The following is a 15441-nucleotide window of genomic DNA, read 5'->3' on the forward strand; positions in this document are numbered from 1 at the left end:
AAATTAGATTGTGTATAGTGTTTAGTAATACAGCGGTTCTTAACCAGGGGTACTAGGAACCATGGAGGTACTTGGCCTATCCACAGCAGGAACGTAAGAAGACTCATGATTAGACCATAGGCTTACTGGTAAATTGCATGAGGGGGTACTTCGGGGGTACTCCAGGCAGAGCAACATTCAGTTGGTGGTACAGTAACTGCAAATGGTTGGGAACCACTGCAGTAATACATGAAGGTGTGGTTGACTGTGAGGGACTGTGATGTCAGATGTATCCTATTTCCTGTTCTTTATAAGTAGATGACAGACAGAGACAGACAGCAGTACACAGACAGCTGTGGTAATGGTGATGTCACTGCTGAGGAGTTTGCTGTTGTTCTACTTCTCATTCAATGAATTGACCACAGCAGCAGGTAAGGCAAGCTGTTTCCTCCCACCAATCAAGGTTGATTCTGTATTAAATCATCAGTATGGTACATATGTATCTTTGAATCTAACAACCATGGTTTCACTTTCTTCCCTGTCTTTTCTATAGAAGCTATTCTCTGGGTGAAGACTGAGGAGAAGTTTACCATGAAGTGCTCCACCKCTCTAAAAGACCAGGAKGGAATGTACCTGTATGTTGGTCTGGACAGGGACATGGAGGTGTTGTATTACCACCAGAATAGCTCCAAGCTGACCCCCAGGAAACGCTACTGGGACAGAGTGAAGACTGAGGGACCTGTGGACCAACTGACTATCACCATCAGTAACCTGACTATAGAGGACACAGGAGTCTACTGGTGTGTTTACACCAAATTCAATGAAGCCYTGTATGAAAATGACATCAACCAAGGAAGAGGCTCCACTCTGGTCGTGGTGAATGGTAGATGTATTTTTACACTCTAGGTGTTGTGATATGTTTTACTCTTCTCATGAATGAACAGTCAATTTCACATGTACAAAACATTTGTGTAATCTAGAATCCAGACTGGTGTTTCTCAGTKTATGGTTCATGGACTGGCAGCGGTCCCTCAGGTGTTTCAGACCAATTTAGTCAACTCTCAAGTGTTAGTTTCAATCTAAACAACCATAGCCTGTTGGTCCAGATACCAAAAATTTGACAAACACTGTTCTTCAGTGGCTTTTCTGTTGTACAATTCTTTCTCTAGTTATTTTGTGTGAGTGCCGCAGCATATTGGTTAGTATTCCCATCTGGTGATGTCTTCCATAGACGATGCCCCCCAGCAGCCATGCCCCACAGCTACTGCAGTAACACTGACCCCCTTTCACCCAGACAACGAGAAGCCGTGCCCATCTGGCGTGGTAAACATCATCATCATTAGCATCTTGACCATCCTGCTGTGTGTCATCTTCCTCATCTGGGTCGTTTCACGGGTGAGTGTGCTGAAGGTTGCCCAGGTGATGGGTTAATGACGTATATCTGTCAAAACATTGTCCTTTATTAACAAGTTGTCCTGTCCTACTAAACACGTTCATTGCATATTACCAGTACGCAGATCTACATTTTGTTCTAAACTCTCAAAACACAATGTCCTTTCAATGCCAGTCATTGTCGTCCAAGAAGAATTAAAGTGGTTGAATTAGACAATATAATTGATTGCTTGTAGCGCATCAGAAGATATGAATGAAGCAACATTCCTGTTTTACAGGTGAAGAGGTGCTTTAACCAGGGAGGATACACACCCCAGGTCTTTCCTGACTCGGTCTATGAAGACATGGCCAAGAATCAAATGTATCCACCAGACACACAGCAGGTAGAATCGTACCCGTATTCTGTGTCTACCAAAGGAGGAAGTAGGACAACTGAGTAGCTTCTTCAAATGCTTTCTCTGAATATTGCTTCTTTACTTTCTCAGAATTGAAAAACCTGTCTGCTGTATTTCACAGTTCTAGCCTCAATGCTAGTCTTATTGGTAAATTGTTTGTGTGCGTGTGCGCGCGTGTGTGTGTTGCGCCATACCATYCTTATGTGTGTGAATAAAATCTCTATATGGACAGTATTCATTCATATTTCAACAGAAGAGGGTACAGCCAATGTTATATTCCAGTTCTATTCAACTATATTCTTACGGGGGCCAGATGTAAAAAAGGTTAATTTCAGGGGGGCCAGACATAAAAGTAGTTGGGGAAGAAGTGGAAAGTGCTCGATCAACGTGAGTTGAGGTGCAACCAAAAAATGTGCTCCTCTTTGAAAAGAAAAAGGCTCAATGCTTGCTCATCCTTTTAACTATTAAAAGATCCTTAAATGTAATTAGGTCATTTGAAAATCATCTGAAAACTAAGCATCTCAATAAATAACAGACAACAACCATAGTGCTTTTTGCCACTGAACGTCGGATTTTGGTGCAGATCTTTTGTGAATGTTCCGAATTGATCAAAGGGCCAGTCTAAATTACTGAACGGTTCAGATCTGGCCCGCTGCCGCCAGTTGAATATCCCTGTTTTAGTCCATAAGGTGTACAGTTGATAGCGATGGAGGCCTCCCTATAACTTTTTTCAATAGATCAGGTCATAAGATTCATATTGCTGTTTTCTAGTGTTTTTAGGTCACTGGACCACTCATCAAGCTGTTCCTGTGCATGTTGTCTGCCACAAAGTCAAAAGAGCTTCAATGTTAAAATGAGAACAGTTTGTTAAGACTTTTATTATATTTTATCATAGGTACAAATATTTTAGCTGCCTAAACTTTCAGCTATATCAGGATATAAGCCATTTTTACATTACATTTGATCATTCTATGGTTTTAGTTGAGATAGCTAGTAGGTTAAACCATAATGTTCTGAGTACATTGTTTTCATGCTGATACGGAGTAATGAGTGCGCCTTGTGGTTGGAAAAACCAAGTGACGTAGTATTTGTCTTACACTACGAGTCACTGTTTTTAACTCATGTTTCAACTTCCTAACAGCTATTTTCACTTTAAATAGCTGTAAATGTGTATTGTATTTTTTTAAAGGAAGAGAAATATTCTCACCGTTTGCCTTTTAATCAAAATATTGATACATCATTGATAGTCATGTGATATTCCACTTGTGTATTAATGTTAATGTTGTATATGTGTATCTGGTATGCATTGGTGATGTTCAGCTATATTGCTTACAGTAAATTGTATGTTTGGAAAGTTTTCTAGTTAAATCAATCGAAGACAGGTTCAGACAGGAAACCAGAGTATTTGTATCAGCTGATATTGAACCAAWTAGATTCACTCTACRGAAACATGGCGGTCTATTTAGTTAACCAGGTAATGCAAAATAATTTCTTTATGTCTGCTGCACACAAGCTATGCACTGGTGTTCTTGGTGACATGCTATGCTGTAACATGCAGTACTCGCCCTGCATGTCTGCTTTCCGACCACCCACCCCAGACTCCCCTGTTTGGGCACAGCTTTTGTTTCAGTCAGGGGGATTGGTATAGCATACCTGGCTCACTGTTTGTTATTATGTTATCATTATGCATGCTCTGGCAGTGAGCTACCCCGAAGGAGCAGAGCCTAACGCCAAGAGTAACATATTGAATGTATTGTAATCTTTTCGAATAAATGGTTAAACAAATATGTGACGTTTCCGGTCTGAACCACTTTCAATGTCCAATTTACGTTTCAGTATACATGAGAAGCATCATTAAGTTGTTTTTGACACTACATTCTACAATCATGTCCAAAATCATAACCATTAGTCAAGTACGATATACATGTCAAACAGACCCATGTAAGCCAGACCTCAGTGTGCTGCTGGTGACAGTGATTTCTGATGTGGTGGCAGCAGACACATGCAAAACTATACCCAACACCCCAGGGGAACATAGTGCTTCCGTTTAACACGCCCACCATTTTCAAAAACCAACCACAGTGAGTGAATAACTCAATTCCAAGGCCCTCCAAAACAACCAAACACACAGAGCAGGACCTGCATGACATATGAATATGGAACACAGGCTGTATCCCTATTCTCACACACTCTACGACTTTGTCTTTGTGAAAATCTCATTCTTGAATCAGAATGCGCAAGGCCTAAGTGGTACTCTCTTCTGATTTAAAAATGTCTTTAAAAAATGGTGCATGTTTTAAAACTCATAGTTATAATAGTATGAAGTATGAAAATGGAAATATGAAAATAGTATGAAAATGCACACATACAGAACGTTGCTTTTTGGCAAAAGTTTTTAATTTTGGGTTATTTAAATAAAATGCTATAATTGGCCATGGTGATGTTACAGTTGGTGGTAGCAACTGGTAACACAGTTATTTTCAATAGAGGCAGCTCTGTTGTCGTCCTCTCTGGAGATCACAGAGGAACACGTTATAATCCTCCAGATGCGGCTGAAGATCTTCCTAATGACSTTCTTTTTCTTCTTCGGGCTATTTGCCTCCAGCTCCGTCCTCTATAAACAATGAAATACAGTTGAGTATTGCAACAATTTGCAGTGTTGATGTACATTGCCTAAATAAACATTTCAAAAGCATGTCTGTTATATGAGATTCAATAGAGATGGGTTGTGTTGCCTTGAATATAGAACGACAGACCTGAGACCACCGCTAACATACATTCCTGAGTTACGGCCTTCAGCAGGCACTCTGTGTTCTGAAAACAGACAGACGAGAGCACTGTAAGAGGAGGAATAATGACACAATCRTTACTGTAGCTGTTTCACAAAACATACCACAGACATCCAAAGAAAATAATTGTTAATTTGTGATATGATGTTACTTTGGACACAGTCYAGGGCCAGGTATAAATCATAGCCTGTTTCTGGAGGAGGACATCTTTGTTACAGTTGTCTTCGCTGTTGGTGTTGCTCAGAGCGAGTTGCTCAGATTTAATCTCCAGGCACATTACTCCTTGGTGAATGGTGCCTAGCTGGTTGAGGTCTGCATTCTCTGTGGAATCCTTCTGCAAACAGACAGACATACCGCATATAACTATTGGAACCTAGTAGCAATTTTACAAAACATATCGAAGTCATTTATACATAGACAACTTGACAATGTCCAAAATGATACACATAACCTGCAGGGTTGCTTGAAATTTCATTCAAAGACTATCATAATAATAGGCCTTTTCAGATGGCTCTTATTTCTTACCTCAGTGTTCACCTCCTCGTTGGCAACCTATGGTGTCACCAGAAGATGCTTGTGAAGGCTGAGGAAATCTACCTCTGGCTTTCCAACACCCATAAACTCCAAGGGCTGCTCCTCCATCTTCGAGGGCTGATGCTCCTCAACCTCCACAAGTTCCTCCATGTTGGTACCTGGGTCTGAGGTCTGGACCTCAATGAGGATGGTGATTGATGATTCTAAAATTTTCCCCATRCCTCGCTGGATCAACAGGACCTCCTCGTAGTCGGACAGGCATTGGTCTGGAACCRGTATTGCGGTGTTCACTGCCACAAGATATTCCAAGTATCTCTCCAGGTTTGGAATATCAGCCACTCTGCTTTAGAGCATCAGGCTATCGGCGAACATCAGAAATTATGTTGGAGTCAACCTAATATCAACCTTTATCTACGTTGCTGGCAGAGGCATGGAACAGAGGGATGAAGAATAGAGTGMCTCCTATTGAGCAGCCTGATGGTCTGGGGAGTAGAAGCTCTTGGCCAGTCTTCCAGTTGTTGCCATGATGCTGCTGTACTGCCTGCGTCTGAGTGAAGGAAGAGGGGAGAACAGGGCATGGCTCAGGTGGCTGTGGTCCCTGATCATCCTATTTGCCTTCCTGCGACACCTGGTGGTGTAGGTGTCCTGGAGGTCAGGCAGTGTGCACCCAATGGTGCGTTTGGCTAAGCGTACCACCCTCTGTAGCACCTTGCGGTCCATGACGGTGGAGTTGCAGTACCAGACTGGGATGCAGCCCGACAGTYTGCTCTCGATGGTGCMCTTGTAGGACTGTGAGGGCCCTCGGGGACAGGCCAAATTTCTTCAGCATCCTGTGCTTTCTTCACCACGGTGTCCGTGTGGTTTGACCATTTCAGCTCCTTGGAGATGTGTACGCCGAGGAACTTTAAGTTCTTGACCGTCTCCACGCGGTCCTGTTGATGAGGATGGGGGCTGTTCAACCTGGTTCCTACGGAAGTCCACAATCAGCTCCTTTGTTTTGCTGACGTTGAGGGAGAGGTTGTTTACCAGGCACCATGCCGTCAGAGTGCCTACCTCCTCCCTGTAGGCCATCTCGTCGTCGTTGTTGGTAACCAGGCCTACTACTGTTGTGTTGTCAGCAAACTTGATGATGGAGTTGGAACTGTGTGAGGCCATACAGAGAATACAGGAGGGGACTGAGGACGCACCCTTGTGGGGCCCCAGTGTTGAGAATCAGTGTCGAGGAGGTAATGCTGCCTACCTTCACTATCTGTGTGCAGCCTGTCGAGGACCCAGTTGCATAGGAAGGAGTTAAGACCCAGGGCCATGAGCTTTGTGGTGAGCTTAGAGGGCACTATGGAATTGAAGGCTGTGGTGTAGTCAATGAACAGCATCCTCACATACAGTATGCATTCCTTTTGTCCGGATGGGAACCGTAAACACTCAGAATTCCATTAATTCATTAACCAGCGAAGTGTGGCAACAAGCCTACAAATATATATATATATTTCAACATAAATGTTTATCTTCGGGGAGATTTTACAGAGTGGTGGGAACAGGACAAGGGAGGGGGCGACAATCCCCAAATAACAAGTAACAAGTATGAGACAACAACAAAGGAAGGGTTAAATGCTATCCTTCAGGAGTTTCATGGGAGTGTGAGGAATGCTAAGGGTGAAGTGTTCGGGCTGAGTAGCTTCACGGGTCTCCGTGCTGGTGTTGTGCKGAAATCCCCCACCCCCACATTCGTGTGAAAACGCACCCACTCAAYTTGTCATTGCACTTGCTTGCTAGTTGAGATTTCTGCTCTTCAGTCCGTTGTCAGTTTAGTCTACATTTCAAGGATCTTAGTAGCAGAAAGCATTTMTTTTGTGTCCTTCAAGGCAGCTGTCAATGATCACATTAGGCTGCGTTTCATTTGATTTTTTATGGTGGTTTGAACACAGGAGGAATTAGTCATGTCTGCAGTTTTCATTTTGGCTATTTGTTTCAAGTGTATTAGTCTATAAATAAATCTCATCGCCAAAATTCGTCATCTCTCCCATGTTTTATTTGACTAGTAGTTGTTCTGAAATGTTTATTGCGTGCCTACATTTTACTATGTTTAATATAACACACATACATTAATTATTAATTGTCTTTGCCTGTCCTGACTTGAAGTTTGTTCTATAGAAAGTATTTGACTCTAATGACAAAATTAAGGAAATTAGAAATTGGGGGGGGGGTGTGGGGATTTCAGCAAAGCAATTTTCTTACCTGCCAAAATTTGTGGCTAGAGTCAAATAATTTTTTGATGAAACAATGTCATTAATATTTGTATAATATGTTTGGCAACAGTTTTATAAAAGCAATAAGGCCCTAGAACCTGGGGACTATCATGTGATAACTCCCTCCTAGTTATCACATGATAATCCCTTTACCATCATGTAAGGTTACACCCCTACTAGGCATCACCATCTCACTGGAATTAGATTTGTAATATTCCCCTATGGTAGAAGAGGAATAATAATAATGGACCCCAAAAAATACAACAGGTTTCACCAGAGTCGCTGCTGAACCCCTAARAAGACCAACAATACACATTGTTAAGTGAAGTCAACCAAGTCCTCTCTGGTATGTCTGGAGTAGATGGCAGCAGGATCAAGATGATGATCCTACATGAACAAAAGTATGTGGACACCTGCTCATCGAACATCTCATTCCAAAATCATGGGCATTAATATGGAGTTGGTCCCCCTATTGCTGCTATAACGGCCTCCATTCTCCTGACGAGTGGCTTCCGTCTGGCACTCTACCATAAAGGCCTGATGGGTGGAGTTCTGCAGAGATTGCTGTCCATCTGGAATGTTCTCACATCTCCACAGAGGAACCCTAGAGCTCTGTCAGAGTGACCATTGGGTTATTGGTCACTTCCCTGACAAAGGCCCTTCTCCTCTGATTGCTCAGTTTGGCCGGGCGGCCAGCTCTCGGAAAAGTCTTGGTGGTTTCAAACTTCTTCCATTTAAGAATGATGGAGGCCACTGTGTTCTTCTGAACCATCAATGCTGCAGAATTTTTGAYAATCCTGTCTCTGAGCTCTACGGACAATTCCTTCAACCTCATTGCTTTTTTTTTTTTTTTGCTCTGACATGCACTGTCAACTCTGGGACCTTATATAGACAGGTGTGTGCCTTTCCAAATCATGTCCAATCGCTTGAATTTAAAACAGGTGGGCTCCAATCAAGATGATCAATGGAAACAGGATGCACCTGAGCTCAATTTTGAGTCTCATAGCAAAGGGTCTGAACACTTATGTAAATAAGATATGTTTATTTAAATGTTTTATCCATTTTAGAATAAGGCTGTAATGTAACAAAATGTGGAAAGAGTCAAGGGGTCTGAATTACTTTCCAAAGGCACTGTATATATATATTTGCATTCAAGTTGAGCTGCATCTTGTAAACATCTTTGGTGAAATCAAGATTAAACTGAGGCCTACATTTTGCAATGAACAAATTATAATGATTTTCCGGCCCCACTGCCATTCGCACCGACAAACATCGCCCCGCAGCTGAATCTATTTGCCTACCCCTGACATATCTGTTAATACAGTATGTTTATATCAGCTGTGTGAAAAGTGTGGTGAAGCAGCCCTGTCGTTTGTGAGACTTTACGTCTCTATTCTTAGCTGTTGTTTTCCTGTTCATTCTGTTGTCTTGCAACCATGGCCTGTACACCTTTTCTTATTCTAGGTTGAAGATACCCATTAACTTCAACCTATATGTGAACAAGAAGGTGAGAAACTTAAAAGGCAGGTTCGCTATTTAGAATGGACTGGGTACGGTAGGAGGAGATACTTGGATCACGTGTTCCGTCCGGTAAGAGGACAGGAAAGATAGGGCAGGAATCCAGTTAGAGAGTTTGAGCTCCCATTTCCTTTCCACTTTCAAAGTATCGAAGACAAATTATACAAATATTTCCCCTTCCTCTGAATATACAGTACACCTGTACAAAAACATACAGTACTTTTGAATACATTATTTATCTATACATAACTAGAAAGGCATCACATCTACATATTAACCTACAGCAAGTCTCTCTCTCAACCCTGAAAACACATGCAGCTAGGTGAAACTAACACCTAAGATGTTTTGGAGAGATTGTGGTTGGCTTTACTGACAAAGAGATAGGAAATAGAGCAAGCAGCTAGAAAATGACAGGTTGTAGAATAGCAGATCCAGAGTAACCAAGGGAGGTGATAGGTGGAATGGACCCGTGGTTGCAGAAAAGCAATACTTGAATTTCGTGCAGATGAAGAATTTCAGGATGCATGGCTTGACTTGAAAAACAGTTGTCCCTAGCAGTAACATTCAGGATACAAAAACTCACAAAAATGGCAGCGAGTCTAAAGTTCAGCCCCTCAACAGGGTTCCTATTGCAGCTAAGACTATGCCTAAATCATTCCATTTTCATCAAGTAAAGAGAGGAGCGAAACCCCACAGACACTCAACCTTCTGTGGAATGAGTTTGACACGTGATCTAGTCAAGGGGGGTAGCAAACTCGATCCTGGGTTTCCCCACAGGATCGGCAAGGCAATACTATGAAGAACAAATTAACTTAATTACATTCATTTGTTTAAATTAACATATTTAGTCAAGGAGACTACTTTAAAAGACATAGATCTGCATCAAGTAGAACATGACTAGAACTACTCCTCYGAGACTGAAAGCATGTGTGAGCTGCTTGTTAATTACATAACTCACCACACCTGGCTTCAACCTGAGCAATCAACTTGGTAGCAAACAATTAAGGTCAGGCACACCTAAAACGGCGGCTAGCTATGCATGGCAATGGACTAGTTCACTTTATCCAAACCACACATGTATATACTTTCAAGCATTTTAGATAATATTCACTTCATGAAATACCTTTTAAAATGGTGATGAGGCCAGGCTAAGGCTGCCTCATCACACAGGTATAAGATGTGTTTAAAGTTTATAGTGATAGATGCTCTGCTGTGGCCTCTCCCTTGTAATTCAGAAAAGATGTGACTGTCATTTTGCAGACAGTACCAGAAACTGTAATAGTTAAATGTATGCTCACTAGAGGGCAGCAAAACCATGATAATGTAGGGGTATGAGGGGATGCCACTTGCRATGTTCGAGAGCATCAAATCCATGATGCATTGTGGGTAAATGGTGACTGACTGACTGATCTACAAATATTCATGAGTAGTTATTTAAGATGCAAGGTGATTTGTAGATCAGTCCTTCGGCAGTCGCCAACAATGTCGAACAAGCCCAATGGTCGCGTTCCCCTGCTCAGATGTTGCTTGCATGAACCAAACTGTCATCAACTGACAAATTGCTAACAGAAGCCTGGTTGAATCAACATTGTTCCACATTATTTCAATGAAATGACGTTGAACCAAAGTTGAATAGATGTCTGTGCCCAGTGGGTATTTTGTCACAGCCTTTTGTTTTAAACAATCGGCAGCTGTTTTACGTTTTCAACCAGCAGCCTAATCAATTCTGATTGGCTGCATGAGGCCTGTATGGCTTTTTTTTTTTGCACATTCAGGCGGCAGATAGGTCAATATCATTCATATAAAAAACGGACTACCAGAGGAGGCTGGTTGGAGGAGCTATAGGAGGACGGGCTCACTGTAATGCCTGGAATGGAATAATTGGAATGGTATCAAACACAAACATATGGAAACCACGTTTGACTCCGTTCCATAAACTCCATTCCAGCRGCTAAAATGAGTCCGTCCTCCTATAGCTCCTTCCACCAGCCTCCTCTGCAGACCAAGTATAGGCAGCCTGGATCAAAATGTTGTTGTTTTAAAAGGTCAGATTTGGAACTAACCATTTTAAATGAATAAGTACTGTATTTCATCAAGGTAAGTGTTTATTTTAGGCTTCACAAGAGGAGCCCAAATCATGTCTTAACCTAAAGCTCGTGTGGATTTAGCCATTATCATTACACCAKWTCAATTGCACTACATTGGGTCATTGGATGACCRCTTTAGCCTTGTCAGGGAAATGCCCCGACTCTTAGACGCTGCCCAAATGCTCTGTCTAATCGCAAATACACCTCCCATTCGAAACAGGTTTGGAAACATTTGTAACTTAACTTTAATATGAATGATAACATTTTCAAACACAAAGATACACTTACTGTATACATTACACAGTATAGCAAAGTTGCAGCCAGCTGTGTTTTGATTAACACCTGCTTCTGACCGGAAATGTGGAATAGAATGGTCCAATGGAAATGTGAGTGCACGGTGAGAGTATGTGTCATTCCATGGCTGAAGGCTGTTACAGCTGGGTGCAACTTTCTAAACTGCTTACAGTAAGAGTTGATTCTTACTCACTGGTATAAAAGTTAAGTTCCAAAGGTTACCAAAACCATATTGCGAGCTAGGATTATGAACGTTTCTAAAAGTTAAAACAGAGTGTCGGGATTGTAGTTCACATAGGGCCAGTTGTGGTCCAAACCTTCAGCTGACAACCCAACAGGCTATAAGGACCCTTGGGTTCTTGAGAGCTAGTGTGGCTTTAGATAAGGCCCAGACAATAGGAGCTCACCTGCCTATTTCAAGTGAAATGTGAAACTTAAGCTATGAGTATTAAAGATTAAGTGAGTGACTGTCACGTTCGTCGTATGGAGGAAGAGAGGAAGACCAAGGCGCAGCGTGATATGAATACATCTTCTATTTATTATAATGAAGAACACTTAACCAAACGAACGTGACGCTATATAGAAAATAGTGCTGAACACAAAACACTACACATAGACAATCACCCACAACCCACAATGACAAAACAGGCTACCTAAATATGGTTCCCAATCAGAGACAACGACTAACACCTGCCTCTGATTGAGAACCATATCAGCCAAACACAGAAGCAGACAAACTAGACATACAACATAGAATGCCCACTCAGATCACACCCTGACCAAACAAAACATAMAAACATACAAAGCAAACTATGGTCAGGGCGTGACAGTGACTAATCTCATCCATACTAAATTCTCCTCTATCCTGTGTTATGAAGAAAAATTATTGAGCTAAAGTTTTTGTCAGTGTCKCAAAGAAATTATGACATTGCAATTGGGGGAAAATACATTTCAGCGAGACAAAGGCCAACATTTTAGGTCTGTGCCCTCACTGAATTAGTTTCCTTATTACTACAAATATACTGAAAAAAATATAAACGCAACATGTAAAGCTTTGGTCCCATGTTTCATGAGCTGAAATAAAATATCTCAGAATTGTTCCATATTTACATCAAAGCTTATGTATCTAAAATAAAACATCCCTGTTAGTGAATATTTCTCCTTTGCCCAAAAAATGTAATAAAATCATCCACCTGACAGGTGTGGCATATTAAGAAGCTGATTAAACAGCATGATCATTACACAGGTACACATTGTGCTGGGGACAATAAAAGGCCACTAAAATATGCAGTTTTGTCACACAAGAATCCCACAGATGTCTGAAGTTTTMAGGGAGCGTGCAATTGGCATGCTGACTGCAAGAATGTCACCAGAGCTGTTTCCAGAGAATTGAATGTTCATGTCTCTACCATAAGCCACCTCCAACATTGTTTTAGAGAATTTGGCAYTAAGTCCAACCAGCCTCACAACCACAACCCACGTGTAACCAATTCAGCCCAGGATCTCCAGATCCGGCTTCTTCACCTGTGGGATCATCTGAGACCAGCCACCCGGACAGCTGATGAAACAGAGGAATATTTCTGTCTGTAATAAAGCCCTTTTGTAGGGTAAAACCCATTCTGATTGATTGACTGGGCCTGGCTTCCAATTTAGTGGGCCTATGCCCTCCCAAGCCCACCCATGGCTGAGCCCCTGCCCAGTCATGTGAAATCCATAGATTAAGGCCTAATTAATTTATTTCAATTGTCTGATTTCCTTATATGAWCTCTAACTCAGTAAAATTGTTGCATGTTGCGTTTATATTTTTATTCAGTAATAGAAACATCTGAGCCATTTAATATTTTACACTACAATAAAATGCAATGGATGTGTTCTAATTTACGAATAGAACCTCCTCAATCTTCCATGTAATGGTCAGTAGAGCGACATTTTGGAGACGCCAATGAGCTCAAACAAATGTATTCAACAACCTATAGGTCAACAACCTATGACGGCGTCTCTGCGACCTCTCTCTTCACYTGGATMGATTGYATGCTTACGCARGGATGATGTCAAGCATGGAAAGCGCAACACTAAAATAACAGCATGGTCATAAGTGGGACGTGCGTAAAAGGCACATCAACATCCATTCGTGCCACTGATGCGCGCGTGATTCCATATGCACGCTCGCGTGGTCTGAAACGTGGAGCATCCCACGAAGTGCACATCAGGCTTGGTGAAACATCCAGCGACAATAAATAATACAGGCTAGGCTACGATAGTTAGAGTAGGCTACTCGATGGTTTGAACTGGGATACTTCGAACGGTTACGCATGAGCCGCGGCAACAGTGTGAACAGTGAAAGGACAAGCGGGATCTAGTACAAGAATACTTGGACGAATACTCAATACATTTTTGGYGGGTAACGTTGACTAATTGTCGCCCAAACGACCAGAACATGAAGAAAAGTCCTGCGAATTCAGGTATGTTGGGAAATTCGTTATTATTGTGGAATACACTATTGTGCGCCCACCCCGCAATTTCAAGTTGCTTTATTTCCAAGAGATCTTGATGGCTTGTTATAGATGATGTGATATGTTTGAGTGCATGTCTGTCTACTGTGTATTTTCAGCACTTAGTTTGATTCCTTTGTATTTTAATTATTTWAATTTGACCCTCTTTTATACATTTCTGAATACATTTTAGTTTKATGATCTATAGGCTAGTGTTTTCCCTACATGTCTGCATGTGTACCATATGCCTGGATTTCCCTGTATTGTCATTACTTGCATGACTTGTCATTAGATAAATCAAAGAGCCTATACTTTAACACAGGGAGCAGTACAGGTCCAGTCACTCTATTCCCTTTCTCTCCTTTTATCATCAGACTTTCACGATATAATTTTCTTTTCTTTCTCTCTCTCTCTCTCTCTCCTCCTCTCTCTCTCCTCTATCTCATCTCTCTCCTCTTCTCTTCTCTCTCTCTCTCTCTTCTCTTCTCCTCATCTCTCTTCTCACCTCTCTTATTTATTAATTTTATTCTCTCCCCCTCGACCAGTGTGTGTATGCAGACTGACGGTGTCTCCATCTAGAGGAGAGCCCCCTGGACTTCTCTCGCCATTAAGGCCTCTGTCATGTCCCACTTATGCAATCATCCACTCTGGTCGTCTCCTTCCTATCTCCTTTGGCTGTGACGTGCTGGCCTCTTCTAGGCTGTGCTCTATTAATACACATAGTTGTCGTGTGTGTGTGTGTGTGGTGTGAAATACTGTGTGTGTGTGTGTGTGTGTGTGTGTGTGTGTTGTGTGTGTGTGTGTAGTGTGTGTGTGTGTGTGTGGGTGTGTGTGTGTGTGAACAGCCATCTACCTCTGCTCACTGGCTCCTAATCAGACCCATCTGTGCTTCCCAACTGTTCCAACGTTCTGGACACAGGAGGGCCCCTGGGATCAAGTGGATCAGAGAATCAGAAAATAACACATGCTGATACCACAGTGTTTTTTAGTGTGTGGGGATTCATGCTCAGATCACAGTTGGCAATACAGCACAAATGGATCAAGGACCAGGCTAAGCATCATTAAGTCAGTGTATGACCTTTCAAAGGGAAGGAGAATGGCCTTTAAAGCAGGACCTTTTCCTATATGGCATTATCCTCAGCAGTTTATGGAGTGCTATCAGTGATTATCACTGTATGTTGGCTCCTATCTCTGTTTATCATCCCKGAGCCCTGGGAGAGCTCTGATACTGATACCAACCATCTCTTAGTGGTGGTGTRGAGACAAACCAGACAGCCTGTCCCAAAACACTCATTAACCCTTCTCCTTGGGCTTATCCTTTTGATGTTAAATCTGTAGGTTGTTAGCAATATGGTGGAAGGTCTCCCACTACACTGCTGAAACCTATCCAGACCCTCCAGATCTGCTTATACTGATACCAGTGCTCTGTTTGTGAGGTTGAGACGAAACAGAGACCCACTCTGAAGGGAAACTCACCCATGGTTTTATTGCTTAGTTCAAGCATTGCATGGATGCGTGCCTGTATTTCTGAGCTGACTCTTCATGAGTTATGATCATGCTCTGTTCTAGCAGCAATTCTGGGCTTGTGTAGTTGTCACAAGTGGAGATGTTGAGAGAAATCTCTATTTCCCATCCCTGTGGTTAGTGCTGCTCTATTTCCCATCCCTGTGGTTAGCGCTGCTCTATTTCCCATCCCTGTGGTTAGCGCTGCTCTA

General features: G+C 42.1%; 1 protein-coding gene across 2 annotated transcripts; it reads left to right on the plus strand.

Annotated features, from left to right (window-relative positions):
- The first annotated feature begins 317 nt into the window (after positions 1 to 317).
- LOC111981161 (uncharacterized) lies at positions 318 to 1997 on the plus strand. 2 transcript variants are annotated; one of them, XM_024012361.2, is made up of 4 exons: positions 318 to 410; positions 533 to 862; positions 1211 to 1374; positions 1650 to 1997. In XM_024012361.2, the coding sequence occupies exons 1-4, from the start codon at positions 341 to 343 to the stop codon at positions 1809 to 1811; spliced, it is 726 nt and encodes a 241-aa protein (XP_023868129.1). In that variant the 5' UTR covers positions 318 to 340; the 3' UTR covers positions 1812 to 1997. The 2 variants fall into 2 exon arrangements, with proteins under 2 accessions (XP_023868129.1, XP_023868204.1); XM_024012436.2 differs by having other exon boundaries at positions 1274 to 1374.
- Positions 1998 to 15441: the final 13444 nt, after the last annotated feature.

The sequence above is a fragment of the Salvelinus sp. IW2-2015 genome, linkage group LG1 (assembly GCF_002910315.2).
Source record: "Salvelinus sp. IW2-2015 linkage group LG1, ASM291031v2, whole genome shotgun sequence".
NCBI lineage: Eukaryota > Metazoa > Chordata > Actinopteri > Salmoniformes > Salmonidae > Salvelinus > Salvelinus sp. IW2-2015.